The 14,641-nt window shown below is 42.4% G+C and overlaps 1 protein-coding gene across 3 annotated transcripts in view; it reads right to left on the bottom strand.

The window, feature by feature from the left end:
* Positions 1-1,332: 1,332 nt before the first annotated feature.
* haus2 (HAUS augmin like complex subunit 2) overlaps positions 1,333-14,641 on the bottom strand; it is a 70,061-nt gene continuing 56,752 nt past the window's right edge. For all 3 annotated transcript variants that reach the window (XM_059951653.1, XM_059951650.1, XM_059951657.1), the window contains 2 exons: positions 5,361-5,469; positions 1,333-4,959 (listed from right to left, as the gene is read on the bottom strand). In XM_059951653.1, the coding sequence (XP_059807636.1) occupies positions 4,837-4,959; positions 5,361-5,469 (232 nt within the window). In that variant the 3' untranslated portion in view covers positions 1,333-4,836. The remainder of the gene's footprint in view (positions 4,960-5,360; positions 5,470-14,641) is intronic.

Below are 14,641 nucleotides of genomic sequence, written 5' to 3'. Positions count from 1 at the left end.
GAATTTTAAGTGACCAGCTTTCACCTCTGGCAGAAGATCTCCTTCCCTGAGTCTCAGTATGGCTTTCATTCAGCTAGAGGAACATCTGACATGATTGTTACAGTATGCCAATTGCAGGCGAAAGCCCGGGAACAAAATCTCCCACTTCATATGGCCTTCAGCAATTACAAAAGCAGTTGACCCTGTAAATAGTCCTGTCCAAAATTGGTGTCTGGAGAAATACCTCAAGATTCTGCAGCTTTTACACAATGATACGAGTGCAACAGTCATCAGCAACAGCGGAATTGAAACAACACCTTTTAACGTTTAGACCAGGGTCATACAGGGGTGCATCATTGCCCCAACTCTGCCGTTTTCATTGCAACAATTCTTCACCTCACAGGCCAAGACCTCCCACAAGGAGTTCAGATTTTCTATAGGACAGATGGGGGGGCTCTTCAACCTCAACAGGTTCAAGGCAAAGAGCGAGATGTCAACTACTCCAATATGCAGACGATTAACACCATCATGGCTCACCCTGAGGAGGATCAGTGATGAATAACGGATGCTTTTGCCAGAGCTTACAAATTCCTGGGACGTGATCTAAACATCAGAAAAATCCAAGTCCTGCACCAACCCGCTCCAGATTGAACCCCTAAACATCCAACTGTCCAAGTTGATAATATCCCTCTGGCGAACTCTTTCCCAATCTTGCTGGCCTTCTTTCAAGAGCCAACATTGACTTTGAAATAAACCACAGACTACGCTGTGTGAGCGGAGCTTTTTCCAGGCTGAAAGAGTGCTTTTGAAGATTGGGATATCCAGATCAACACTAAGCTTCTGGTTTATAAAACTGTAGCCCTCCCCTCCTTGCTATATGGAGAGGAGTACAAAATCCCTAGAAACTTACCATCAAAAATGCCTACAAAAGATTCTGAGAGTTAGCTGGAAAAACATGCACACTAACTCCAGCATTAATTCCATAGCCACAATTGTGACTCAACACCCATTGCAAAGGGTTGGCCACATCTCTGTATGCCTGACTCCCGCCTCCCTGAAATACTCTTGTTCGGCCAGCTCAAAGATGCAAAACGCACTCCTGAAGGGCAGCAAAAACAGTTCAAAGACAATATCAAGACCCACCTGAGGAAGTGCCACATCAACCTGAATGGATGGGGAAAGCTGGAGAAGGACTGTCTATGAGTTTGAAGAATACATCCACTGAGACTGAGCAATTTCAACATAAGGAGAGACTGGGAAAGGCCCAACCAGCTACATCCACCACCACTTCTACAACATACACCTGCCAACACTGCAATAGGACTTGTGGATCATGGACCGGCCTCTTCAGTCATCTCAAGACGCTCAAGTGACCAGATCAACCACCAGCAAGAAGAATCATACTCGACTACGAGTGATCACTGATAATGTGTAGATAATTACCAACCAATACAGTACGATTTATATAAGCTGTAGACATGTGTAAAGATTTGGCCAACTGAGGTGTTACACTTCAGCAGATGAAATGCATTACCCTCAACAGTACTGATGTATAGAGGAACATGGCATCAGTCAAAACATTAAGATTCAGGAAGGTATGTTAGTTTTATAAAACTGTGGTTAGGCCCCATCTAGAGTACTGTTTGTGATTTTTATAAATGACCTGGATGAGGAAGTAGAGGGATGGGTTAGTAAATTTGCTGATGACGCAAAGGTTGGGGATGTTGTGGATAGTGTGGAGGGCTGTCGGAGGGTACAACGGGACATTGATAGGATGCAAAACTGGGCTGAGAAGAGGCAGATGGAGTTCAGTCCAGGTAAGTGTGAGGTGGTTCATTTTGGTAGGTCAAATATGATGGCAGAATATAGTATTAATGGTAAGACTCTTGGCAGTGTGGAAGATCAGAGGGATCTTGAGGTCTGAGTCCATAAGACACACAAAGCTGCTACGCAGGTTGACTCTGTGGTTAAGAAGGCATATGGTGCATTGGCCTTCATCAATCGTGGGATTGAGTTTAAGAGCCGAGAGGTAATGTTGCAGCTATATAGGACCCTGGTCAGACCCTACTTGGGGTACTGTGCTCAATTCTGGTCGCCTCACTACAGGAAGGATGTGGAAACCATAGAATTGGTGTAGAGGAGATTTACAAGGATGTTACCTGGAATGGGGAGCATGCTTTATGAGGATAGGTTGAGTGAACTCGGTCTTTTCTCCTTGGAGCGATGGAGGATGAGTGGTGACCTGATGGAGATGTACAAGATAATGAGAGGCTTTTCCCCAGGGCTGTAATAGCTAGCACGAGAGGGCATAGCTTTAAGGTGTTTTTAAGTAGGTACAGAGGAGATGTCAGGGGTAAGTTTTTTTACACAGAGAGTGGTGAGTGCATGGAAAACCGGGGCTGCCTGGAATGTGCTGCCAACAGTGATGGTGGAGACACATACAATATGGGTGTTTAAGAGAGGAAGAATTTCTAATTTAGACAGACCAACTCCTATGGATCTGGGGTTGAAAGGATGAACAGCTTTAAGTTCCTCGGGATAAACATCACTGAGGATCTCACATCAGCTGTGTAGTGAAAAATGCACAACAGCGCCTCTTTCATCTCAGACGGTTGAAGAAGTTTGGTGTGGGCCCACAATTTCTGAGAACTTTCTATAGGAGCACGAGTGAGAGAATCTGACTGGCTGCATCACTCCTAGTATGGAAATTGTACTTCCCTCAATTGTAGTACTCTGCAGAGAGTGGTGTGGACAACCTAGTGCATCTGCAGATACAAACTTACCACTATACAGGACATTTACAAAGGCAGGTGTGTAAAACGGGCCCGAAGGATCATTGGGGACCCGAGTCACCCCAACCACAAACTGTTCCAGCTGCTACCATCCAGGAAACTGTACAGCAGCATAAAAGCCAGGACTAACAGGTTCTGCCTGCTCAAGTACTACTACAATTAGTTTGGTACAACATAAGGGCCAAAATAGAGACTATTCCTATGACACTCTGAATTAATTTTTCTGGTTGTATTCTGCTCTCCAGTGTGAGGCCTGTGTGTGTGGACAATGACTGAAGCAAATGGAAGATAACTACTTTGCCATCTCCAAATCATCGTCATTAACAGTGACTAGTCAAATGCTTAAGAAATTAATTCACCACATACAAATTTTATGATAGACTCTGGATGGAGACTCTAACATAAGCAATCTGAATATTTAAGCAACATCAAGAATTTCATGCAAATTTGGAGGCAGTGATTCTTTGACAACAATCCCTGAGAATCTCCAGTTAATTACAAGTGCTATGCTAAGCTCCTCAGGGTAGAAGCTCATTTACTGCTCACATACATTAGCTCCCAGGGCACAGAGCTGGAAAGCCTCAATCCCAGGTGAGGATACAGTGGCTCTTCACTGAGCCACAGTAATCATTGAGATGAAGGTACTTGCACTGTGGTGTTAGAGGGAGTTCCAAGATAGTAACCAGCAAAGCTGAAAAAAAGTAGTTCCCTGGCCTAAGTCAGGGTGTTACGAGGAGATTGTGGTATTCCCACACAATGGAAATGTTTTTGATGAAGTGAACACAAGAAGCTTTATCACAGCTTGTTGTAGAGAAAAAAATAGTGAAGGCTAATAACTAGCATATAGGGGTGTGGATTATGCTATCATGGTATCAAGGAATCACAGACAAATTCTAGAAGTAGAGACATGAAATGCAGCAGCAAGTTTCAGAAACTTCACTAATTATGCACCCACTGTTGTAACAGAATCTCGTTTTTGCTGTTAGACCTGTGGGTAATCATTTTATTCAGTAATCAGGACTTAGTCGGTTATTTAATTATGTCTTCCTCTTATCAAGATGTAGTTTTACTGATAATTTCATCAACTGAGAATGTAAAAGCTGTACCAAAATGATTCTCGAGTAGATCCCTTTGACTAGTCTCCTAGTTTTAAAAAAAAAATAAATCATGTTATTTCAAACACCAAATCTGCATCATTTCATTTTGCTCCCACACAGCTGCACTTAACCAGGCCACAGACTTGCATATGCAGGGGAGGTTGTTCCAGGTCAGGGATCTTACACAAAATACAGTATTAAAACTGCCTCACCTCTGCTCCCAATTATTGCTCCTACTTGTTACATAAATAGTAAATCGTGAAACATGATCAATGGTACAAAATATTCCAAACTTTATTTCCAGACGTGTGACATCTCTGCCGATTTGTGATTATGTGAAAACTAACCTTGGAGATGTCATGAGGCAGTCATTAAATAACCATCACTGGTTGATCCTAGTTTGTCTGCCTCGGATGAACCAATACCAATCCATCCAGGATCAGAGAAAACCAGAGCAGTGACAGAAAGGGACAGCAGGAGGTTCCGAGTTCCTCTTCAGATGATTGCCATTCTTGGGACGATGATGGAGGAAATCAGAGTGTACTTGTAGTTCTGACAGCAATTCTACTAGAAATTGCATTTCGGGCAAAGGACAGCAAGCAGGTGGGTATTTGTGGCAAAGTGGTCGATCTGGCATCTATCTGGTTGGTGTTAGAGTAACTACACATAGAACTGTACTCTCCCAACCAGCTTGCATCTGGTGAGAGGAGGCAAATGCTGGCAAAACACTGGGGAAGGTGTAAAGTCCACATCTATAACATCTCCCTCCACAGGCACTGACAGTTTCTAGTGTCGAGCCAGACACCTCCCACAACCATCACCAAGGATGCAGCTGTGTAGTCAGCCAGTCACAAGCACCTATCACGTCTGCCCTGCACCCATCCATTGGTAGTTCCTATCTTCAAATCTAAAATTTCTTTCCACAAACTGCAGGCTTCTCTGGTGAAAGTGCCATTCCAGCCAGGAACTTAATCTTTCCTGTCCAGGTATTCCGAATTCACAGTCTTCTGCTGCTCCCTCCATTTCACAATAAATTCCATCACTTCCTTCAGCTCCAGTATCTCAGAAGCCATCATCTCCATCAGATCTTCCTAAATGTACAACAGACAGGTTTAGCATACATACAGCATGTTCAGAATCATCTATTTATTCCTCATACTTGGATGGCTGTGTGCCAGGAAGGAGAATATTTTATTTCTTACATCAGTGTTTGCATTGAATATTTCTCAAGTAGCCACAGTACATGAAATACCTCTGCTGAGGAAGAGAAACAGGAAATAAGCATTTCCAGATCAGATTCTGTACAGATAGATACAGAGCTCCCTCTATACCATGTACAGCATTACCCTAGGTCAGTTACTGCACAATAAAGTGATGGCAGAGAGACAGAAGTGGACATAGAGATTGGGCTATATTTTGTATCTCATTCATGCTGTTAAATTGGATAGAGAAACTGAAAGAAAAACTGCAAAATACCTGGAAGGTTACTTACCATTATCCTCACTTTTTGTGGCAAAAGAGGGATGGATTTTATTAACTGCAGATTAGTGCCAAGTTCCTCAATTACTTGAATCATCCTTGTGGGGAGCTCTGAGACATGTCTAGGAGAATATGATGAACAAGAGTTAATGCAGCATAAAAAGTAGTCTTGGTGGTTGTTACTGTCTTAACCAGTGTTAATCCTACTCTTTTACAGGTTTTGAGAGAGTGAGAGAGAGAGAGAGAGAGAGAGAGAGAGAGGAGAGAGAGAGAGAGAGAGAGAGAGAGAGAGAGAGAGAGAGAGAGAGAGAGAGAGAGAGAGAGAGAGAGAGAGAGAGAGAGAGATTGAGATTAGATGAAATATTTTCCAACTAAGATAAAAGTTAGGATGTTCTAGTGTGAACCAAGTGGGGTGAGGTACAGTAGGAAACCTGATGCCAGATATGTAGAACTCAACTTGGCAGGACGCTCAGAGTAATAAAATAGGAAATGGTACAAAGGAGGAAGCTAAGGCGGCAAAAAAGAATGCAAGATATTTTCAACAAATTCATGTAAACCTATGGAGGTTTTAAAACACACACAAAAGAGCAAGAACAAACAGGGACCTAAGGCCTATTCAAGAGCAAAAAATGTCAACTATGTATGTGCATTGAAAGAGCTGGATTTGGTTCCTAATAAATATTTTGCACCCGTCCTTATAACCATATAACAATTACAGCATAGAAATAGGCCATCTCAGCCCTTCTAGTCTGTGCCGAACAGTGCATGGTACAGTGCATCTCCATAGGCACTGTAGTCAAGGGCAAATTATTAAATCAGGTGACCATTAAAGGGTCTGCTGTATTTAAAATTAGTTGCTGGCAGGTATGAGTGAAGTGTATCCAACAATTAAAGAGGAGGCTCAGCCCATCTTGATCCAGTTCTCTCAGGTTATGTCAGTAATGCCAGGGCACTTCCAGTGTGGCTCTTCGTGTAAAAAAAGGGCATCAACAAAATAAAGACACATCAGTCAGAGCAACTTTGGGAGATACAGGGAAAAGAACTCAAGTCATTGTTTAGGAAGAACATGATTTGTTAAAGGAAAGATTACTGAAGTTTTGGAGATCTGCTTGCATTTTATAGCAAGGCTTCTCATACAACACAGGAGAATTGACCATAAAAATATGGCATAATGAGACTCAACTGAACAGTCTTTTCCAAGACAGTTTCTTCAATAGGCTCTAAGAATAAGCCAATAAATTTTAGGCTGGTGAGCCTGACATCAGTAATAGGTAAGTTATTGGAAGGTATTCTAATGGACCAGATATACTGTATTAGTTTTGGATAGCTAGGGACTGATTAGGGATTGTCAACATGGCTGTGTGTGTGGTAGGTTACATCTAACCAAGGAAGTTACCAAGAAAGTTGATGAAGGCAGTGGATGTTGACCACATGGATTTCAGTAAGCTTTTAACAAATGTTCCACACAGGAGGTTGGTCAAGAACATTCAATCACATGGTATTCAAGATTAGGTAGTAAATTGGATTAGACATTAGCTTCACAGGAGAGACCAGAGGGTGGTAGTAGATGGTTATCTCTCTGATTGATTGTCTGTGATTAGTGGCGTGCTGAAGAGATCAGTATCAGGTCCATTGTTTTGTCATCTATATCAACAATTTGGATGATAATTTTTGGATGATTATTTTGTTCTCCTTTACACTTGAATACTGAAAACATTAAACAGTTTTGATTGGGGATGTAGTGGACAATGAGGAAGATTATCAAAGCTAGCTGTGGGAACTGGACCTTCTGGAAAAATGGGCTGAAAAATGGTAGAGGGAATTTATTGCAGGTAAGTTTGAAGTGTTGCACCTTTGAAGGACCAACCAGGGTGGCTCTTACACAATGAGTGGTAGGGCATTGAGGAGTGTGGTAGAACAAAAGGATCTGGGAATATAGGTCCATAATTGTCATCACAGGTAGATAGGGTTGTAATGAAAGCTTTGACACATTGCCTTCATAGATCAAGTTATTGAGTATGAGTTGGGATGTTATGCTGAAGTTGTACAAGACATTGGTGAAGTCTAAAGGCCAATTTATACTTCTGCATCAAATCTATGCTGTAGGTACGGCGTAGCTGCATATCCTGACGTGCACCTCCCCAAAAATGTAACTACGCGCCGTGGCAACGCAGACCGCAACAACTGTGATTGATTCACTTGGTAGCATTGCATTTCCTTCTACGCATTTCTGGTTGCTTCTGAACGATGAACCAAATCATCAAATCCATGTATTTCCTCGTCCATGTCCTTCAGTGGCCAGGCAAGCTCAGAAAATTCACCCTTCTTCTGCCTCAATTCGTTCAGTGGTCATACACACCATCTCCTCCGATGTCTTCTCTCTTTTCTGCATTGCAGTAATTTCAATAAAAGTAACTCTTGTTATTAGCTGCATTTATTAGCTCCAACTCCAACATGATATGCTCAGTTTGTCGCCATTGTTTGAAGTACACAAAGAAACTCAACACAGTGGCATAGAAAGCCCACCACCAACTAGCATTTTAGCGGTGAATTGCAGAGCGACGAAGACACACCAACGCACAAGTATAAAGGCTCACAATGGCATAGGTCACTTGCGTAGAACCTACGCAGAAGTATAAATCAGCCTTAACTTGGGAGTATTGTGTGCAGTTTTGGTCACCTACCTGCAGGCAAGATATAAATAAGGTTGAAAGAGTGCAGAGAAAATTTACAAGAATGTTCCCAGGACTGGAAGATCTGAGGTATAAGGAAAGATTGAATAGGTTTAGAACTTTATTCCCTAGAATGTAGAAGTTTCAGGAGAGATTTGATAGATGCATTCAAAATTATGAGCAGTATAGACAGGGTAATCAGAATAGGTTTCTTACACTGAGATTTGGTGAAACTAACTGGAGGTTATGGGTTAAGATTGAAGGTGAAATGTTTAAGGGGAATGCAAAGAGGAAGAGAGTGGTGAGAGTGGAACAAATTGCTGGAGAAGTGGTGAATGTGGGTTCAATTTCAACATTTAAGAGAAATTTAGATAGGTACATGGAGAGAAGGGTTATAGTTCAGTACAGGTCAATGGGACTAGGCAGATTAGTTCAGCACAGATTAGATGGGCTGAAGGGCCTGATTCTGTGCTGTGGTGTTCTGTGATTTTATCAGGATCATCAGATGTTTATGTGTAACCTGAGTGTGGTTTATAGTGAGAAGACACCTCAATACTCTGCCCTACTTCGATGAGAGATATCAGAGCCCTGTTGGCAGCGGATGGAGTAACATTGTTTTAGATTGCTCCTACCCTACTTACTTTATTGTCTCCTAACAGATTTGTTTGAAACCTTATTATAATACTGCTCTACTATGGCTGGGAAAAGAACAAAAGCTTTTGCAAAAGAAAAGAAACAGAAGATGAATCCCCAGTCACTTTGGATTTTATCAGTGACTTCCTTAAACAGCAAAAATCAGAATTTTCTGAGGAGATTCAACGACTTAATGGCAAATTGGATACAATCCAACAAACTTTAACTGAGCATGAGAACTGAATTTAAGAAAATACTGCAAAGCTGGTGTCATTTGAAGAAGATGCTGAAGATACAATTAAACTCTGCAAAGAGTTATCCTTATTCAATTAAAAAATGATGAAACGGATTAAGTCTAGAAAACAGGAAAAGGAGAAATAACTTGCGAATTCTGGGTCTTGAAGAATCAATTGAAGGTGCTGACTTACAAAGTTCTTTGCAAACTTTCTGAAACAGTTATTCCCTGATTTATTCACTTCTGAGCCGAAGCTCGATTGAGAAAATTGCTCGCCGACTTCGAAGTCAATGTTGTCGGCAGCGAGACCCAGGTCGGTCATTCTTTCGTACTAAGGACCTTTTAATTCGCCATACCCGTCGACTAGGATTTCCATGGTTACAAGGTCAGCTTTGTGGAAGACTATTCGCCTGAAGTTACTGCTGATCGTATGAAATATAAAGAAGTAATGTCGGATCTTTACAATAAAGGATTTAAACCATCCCTTCGGTTTCCTGCCCATCTGAGTATTGTTTTGAAGAACGGATTGCAAAGAAGAATAAAGTCGGTTGAAGACGCAAAATAGTTTCCGAAGGCTGAAGTCTAACACTTATATTTCATATTTGATCAATTTTTTCTTCTGCGATTATGAATTTGAAATAGGGTTTTGGCTATTCATATGCTGTCTTGTTATATTTTTTTGATACTTCTTTATTATATCCCTTTTTGAAGCTTTATTTTATTATAGTTTTCTTTGAATTTGTTTAAAGTGACCATTTTATATTTTTGAATACTTAGTTATATTTCTTTCTATGTTGTGTCTTGGTAGGGACATAATTTTACCTTGAAGGATCAGAGTTTCTGTCAACAGGATTTTTTGGGGAGGGAACTTAGTTCTTAGCTCGCTGACTGTCTATTGGTCAGCCTTCTCGCTTTGAGTGGGGGAGGGGCTAGGTCCTATTTCTTTCTGGGAGCTGTGTCGTGTTGATTATATGATTGCCTGTTTGACTACCTTACCTTACGTTTTGCTTTCCAGTTTTAATAACTTATGGTCAGATCTTTTAATTACATGATGTATTTAAAATAGTTCAAAATATTAACTTGCAAACACGAGGAATTCTGCAGATGCTGGAAATTCAAACAACACACACAAAATGCTGGTGGAAAGCAGCAGGCCAGGCAGCATCTATAAGGAGAAGCACTGTTGATGTTTCCGGCTGAGACCCTTCGTCAGGACTAACTGAAAGGAAAGATAGTAAGAGATTTGAAAGTAGTGGGAGGAGGGGGAAATGCGAAATGATAGGAAAAGACCGGAGGGGGTGGGATGAAGCTAACAGCTGGAAAGGTGATTGGCGAGAGTGATACAGAGCTGGAGAAGGGAAAGAATCATGGGACAGGAGGCCTTGGGAGAAAGAAAAGGGGGTGGGGGGAAGCACCAGAGGGAGATGGAGAACAGGCAAATAACTAAGTATGTCAGGGATGGGGCTAAGAAGGGGAGGAAGGGCATTAATGGAAGTTAGAGAAGTCAATGTTCATGCCGTCAGGTTGGAGGCTACCCAGCCGATATATAAGGTGTTGTTCCTTCAACCTGAGTTTGGATTCATTTTGACAGTAGAGGAGGCCATGGATAGACATATCAGAATGGGAATGGGACGTGGAATTAAAATATGTGGCCACTGGGAGATCCAGCTTTCTCTGGCGGACCGAGTGTAGGTGTTCAGCGAAACGGTCTCCCAGTCTGCGTCGGGTCTCACCAATATATAAAAGCCCACACCGGGAGCACCGGACGCAGTATACCACACCAGCCGACTCACAGGTGAAGTGTCGCCTCACCTGGATGGACTGTCTGGGGCCCTGAATGGTGGTGAGGGAGGAAGTGTAAGGGCAGGTGTAGCAATTGTTCCGCTTACAAGTATAAGTGCCAGGAGGGAGATTGGTGGGAAGGGATGGGGGGGGGATGAGTGGACAAGGGAGTCACGTAGGAAGCGATCCCTGCGGAAAGCAGAAGGAGGGGGTGAGGGAAAGGTGTGCTTACTCTCAATAATTTCTCCTATGGCTCCTCCCACTTCCTCCAAACCAAGGATGTAGCCATGGGCACCCGCATGGGTCCCAGTTATGCCTGCCTTTTTGTTGGCTTTGTGGAACAGTCCATGTTCCAAGTCTATACAGGTATCTGTCCTCCTCTTTTCCTTTGCTACATCGACCACTGCATTGGCACTGCCTCCTGTACACATGCTGAGCTCGTTGACTTTATTAACTTTGCCTCCAACTTTCACCCAGCCCTCAAATTTACCTGGTCCATTTCTGACACCTTCCTCACCTTTCTTGATCTTTCTGTCTCCATCTCTGGAGACGGCTTATGTACTGATATCTACTATAAGCCTAGACTCTCACAGCTACCTGGACTATTCCTCTTCCCACCCTGTCTCTTGCAAAAATGCCATCCACCTCACAATTCCTCTGTCTCCACCGCATCTGCTCTCAGGATGAGGCTTTACTTTCTAGAACGAAGGAGATGTCTTCCTTTTTTAAAGAAAGGGGCTTCCCTTCTTCCACCATCAACTCTGCTCTCAAACGCATCTCTCCCATTTCCCACACATCTGCCCTCACCCCATCCGCCCGCCACCCCACTCGGGATAGGGTTCCCCTTGTCCTCACCTACCACCCCACCAGCCTCCAGGTCCAACGTATAATTCTCCGTAACTTCCGCCACCTCCAATGGGATCCCACTACCAAGCACATCTTTCCCTCCGCCCCCTCTGCTTTCCGCAGGGATCGCTCCCTACGCGACTCCCTTGTCCACTTGTCCCCCCCATCTTTCCCACCGATCTCCCTCCTGGCACTTATCCTTGTAAGTGGAACAAGAGCTACACCTGCCCTTACACTTCCTCCCTCACCACCATTCAGGGCCCCAGACAGTCCTTCCAGGTGAGGCAACACTGCACCTGCGAGTCGACTGGTGTGGTATACTGTGTCCGGTGCTCCCGGTGTGAGCTTTTATATATTGTTGAGACCTGATGCAGACTGGGAGACCGTTTCGCTGAACACCTATGCTCGGTCCGCCAGAGAAAGCAGGATCTCCCAGTGGCCACACATTTTAATTCCACGTCCCATTCCCATTCTGATATATCTATCCATGGCCTCCTCTACTGTCAAAATGAATCCAAACTCAGGTTGGAGGAACAACACCTTACATACCAGCTGGGTAGCCTCCAACCTGATGGCATGAACATTGACTTCTCTAACTTTCGTTAATGCTCCTCCACCCCTTCTTACCCCATCCCTGACATATTTAGTTGTTTGCCTGTTCTCCATCTCCCTCTGGTGCTCCCCCCCACTTTCTCCCGAGGCCTCCCGTCCCATGATCCTTTCTCTTCTCCAGCTCTGTATTACTTTCACCAATCACCTTTCCAGCTCTTAGCTTCATCCCACCCTCTCCGGTCTTCTATCATTTTGCATTTCCCCCTCCCCCCACTACTTTCAAATCTCTTACTATCTTTCCTTTCAGTTAGTCCTGACGAAGGGTCTCAGCCCGAAACGTCGACAGTGCTTCACCTTATAGATGCTGCATTCCACCAGCATTTTGTGTGTGTTGTTCGAAATATTAACTTATTTAGTTTGAATGTGAAAGGGCTGAATCACCCCATTAAATGGAACAAAGTGTTTGCTTATATTAAAAAATTAAAAGCACCCATTATTTTCTTACAAATAATGCAGAAACGCAGCTGTGATAGCTTATGGTTATTTATTTGGTGGAAGGGTATGCAATTCCATTCTTCGTTTAATGCAAAATCACGTGGAGTTTCAATTTTTATAGATAATAGTTTCCTTTGCTCAGCATAAAGTTGTTTTGGATCTTAATGGTCAATTTGTTATTGTATCAGGAAGTTTAGACAGTAAATTGATTGTTTTTGTTAATGTATATGCCCCCAATGTATACGATTCAGGATTTTTTGAATATCTGTTTTTGTTTTTGCCATATTTGTGTACTTACTCTCTTGTAATGGGAGGAGATTTTAACTGCTGGTTAGATCCAGTATTAGATTGCTCATCTGTCAAACTAGCCACACTTAATAAATCAGCTTTGTTTATCCAATCCTTTTTAACTAAATGTGGTATAGTAGATGCCTGGCGTTTTCTTCATCCAACAGACTGGGAGTATTCTTTTCTCTCTCATGTCCATCATTCTTATACCAGGATTGATTATTTTTTTATTGACAGTCGAATGATTCCATTGATTAGATATAAAGAGATTGCTATTTTCGACCACTCTCCTGTACTTTTATCTCTAAATCTTCCTGGTCCTATCCCTATGAGTAGATTTTGGCGATTTAATTTAAATCTGCTATCCGATGAGGACTTTTTAAAAATTTATGAAGAATCAAATTACTCTTTATTTTGAAAAAAATACATTGTAAGAGAAGTCTAGTCTTATATGGGATACTTCTAAAGAATATATCTGGGGTTAAGTTATTTCTTATGCTGGAAACATCATTTAAAAAGCCAACAAAGAGAGAAATGAACTAGCTAATCAGTTAAAACAACTAGATTGTAAATATGCTTTGGTACCCGATCCTGAAACATATGAGATGTATTGAAACAAAAACTAAATATGATCTCCTTTTAACATGTCCAATTGAAAGCCAGCTTTTAAAAGAGAGAACCATAGAACATTACAGCACAGAAACAGGCCTTTTGGCCCTTCTTGGCTGTGCTGAACCATTTTTCTGCCTAGTCCCACTGACTTTCACCTGGACCATATCCCTCCATACAACTCTCATCCATGTACCTAGCCAAGTTTTTCTTAAATGTTAAAAGGGAGCCCACATTTACCACTTCATCTGGTAGCTCATTCCACACTCCCACCACTCTCTGTGTGAAGGAGCCCCCCCCCCCATGTTCCCTTTAACCTTTTCCCCTTTCACCCTTAACACATGTCCTCTGGTTTTTTTCTCCCCTAGCCTCAGCAGAAAAAGCCTGCTTGCATCCACTCTATCTATACCCATCATAATTTTATATACCTTTATCAAGTCTCCCCTCATTCTTCTACGCTTCAGGGAATAAAGTCCTAACCTATTCAACCTTTCTCTGTAACTCAGTTTCTCAAATCCCAGCAACATCCTTGTAAACCTTCTCTGCACTCTTTCAACCTTATTAGTATCTTTCCTATAATTCAGTGACCAAAACTGCACACAATACTCCAAACTCGGCCTCACCAATGCCTTATACAATCTCACCATAACATTCCAATTCTTATACTCAATACTTTGATTTATAAAGGCCAATTTATAAAGGCTCTCTTTACTACCCTATCTACCTGTGATGCCATCTTTAGGGAATTTTGTATCTGTATTCCCAGATTCCTCTGTTCTGCAGCACTCCTCAGTGCCTTACCATTTACCTTGTATGTTCTACACTGGTTTTTCCTTCCAAAGTGCAATACAGTCGGCCCTCCTTATCTGTGGGGGATTGGTTCCGACACACCCCGCAGATACCAAAAAAGGCGGATGCTCCCTTATTTAACCTGTCTCAGTGCAGTGGTCTTTAGGACCCAGTGGAACCCTGGATTTGTGCGGTGACATTAGGACCCATCACAGTTCTGCATCTGCAGTGTTTCTGTTCTCAAAAATAATCAGGATCACGATTGAAAATAAGGTGGAAGTAATAAAGCAATTGGAAAGAGGTGAAACGCCATCGGTCATTGGAAAAGCATTAGGCTACAGTCTACAATAGTTAGGCTACAGATCGGTCAACGATCGGAACAATTTTAATGGA

This window comes from Hypanus sabinus, chromosome 2 (assembly GCF_030144855.1).
Source record: "Hypanus sabinus isolate sHypSab1 chromosome 2, sHypSab1.hap1, whole genome shotgun sequence".
In the NCBI taxonomy this organism is placed as follows: domain Eukaryota; kingdom Metazoa; phylum Chordata; class Chondrichthyes; order Myliobatiformes; family Dasyatidae; genus Hypanus; species Hypanus sabinus.
The sequence above is the reverse complement of the archived record's forward strand: the minus strand, read 5'-3'. Positions and strand labels throughout refer to the sequence as shown.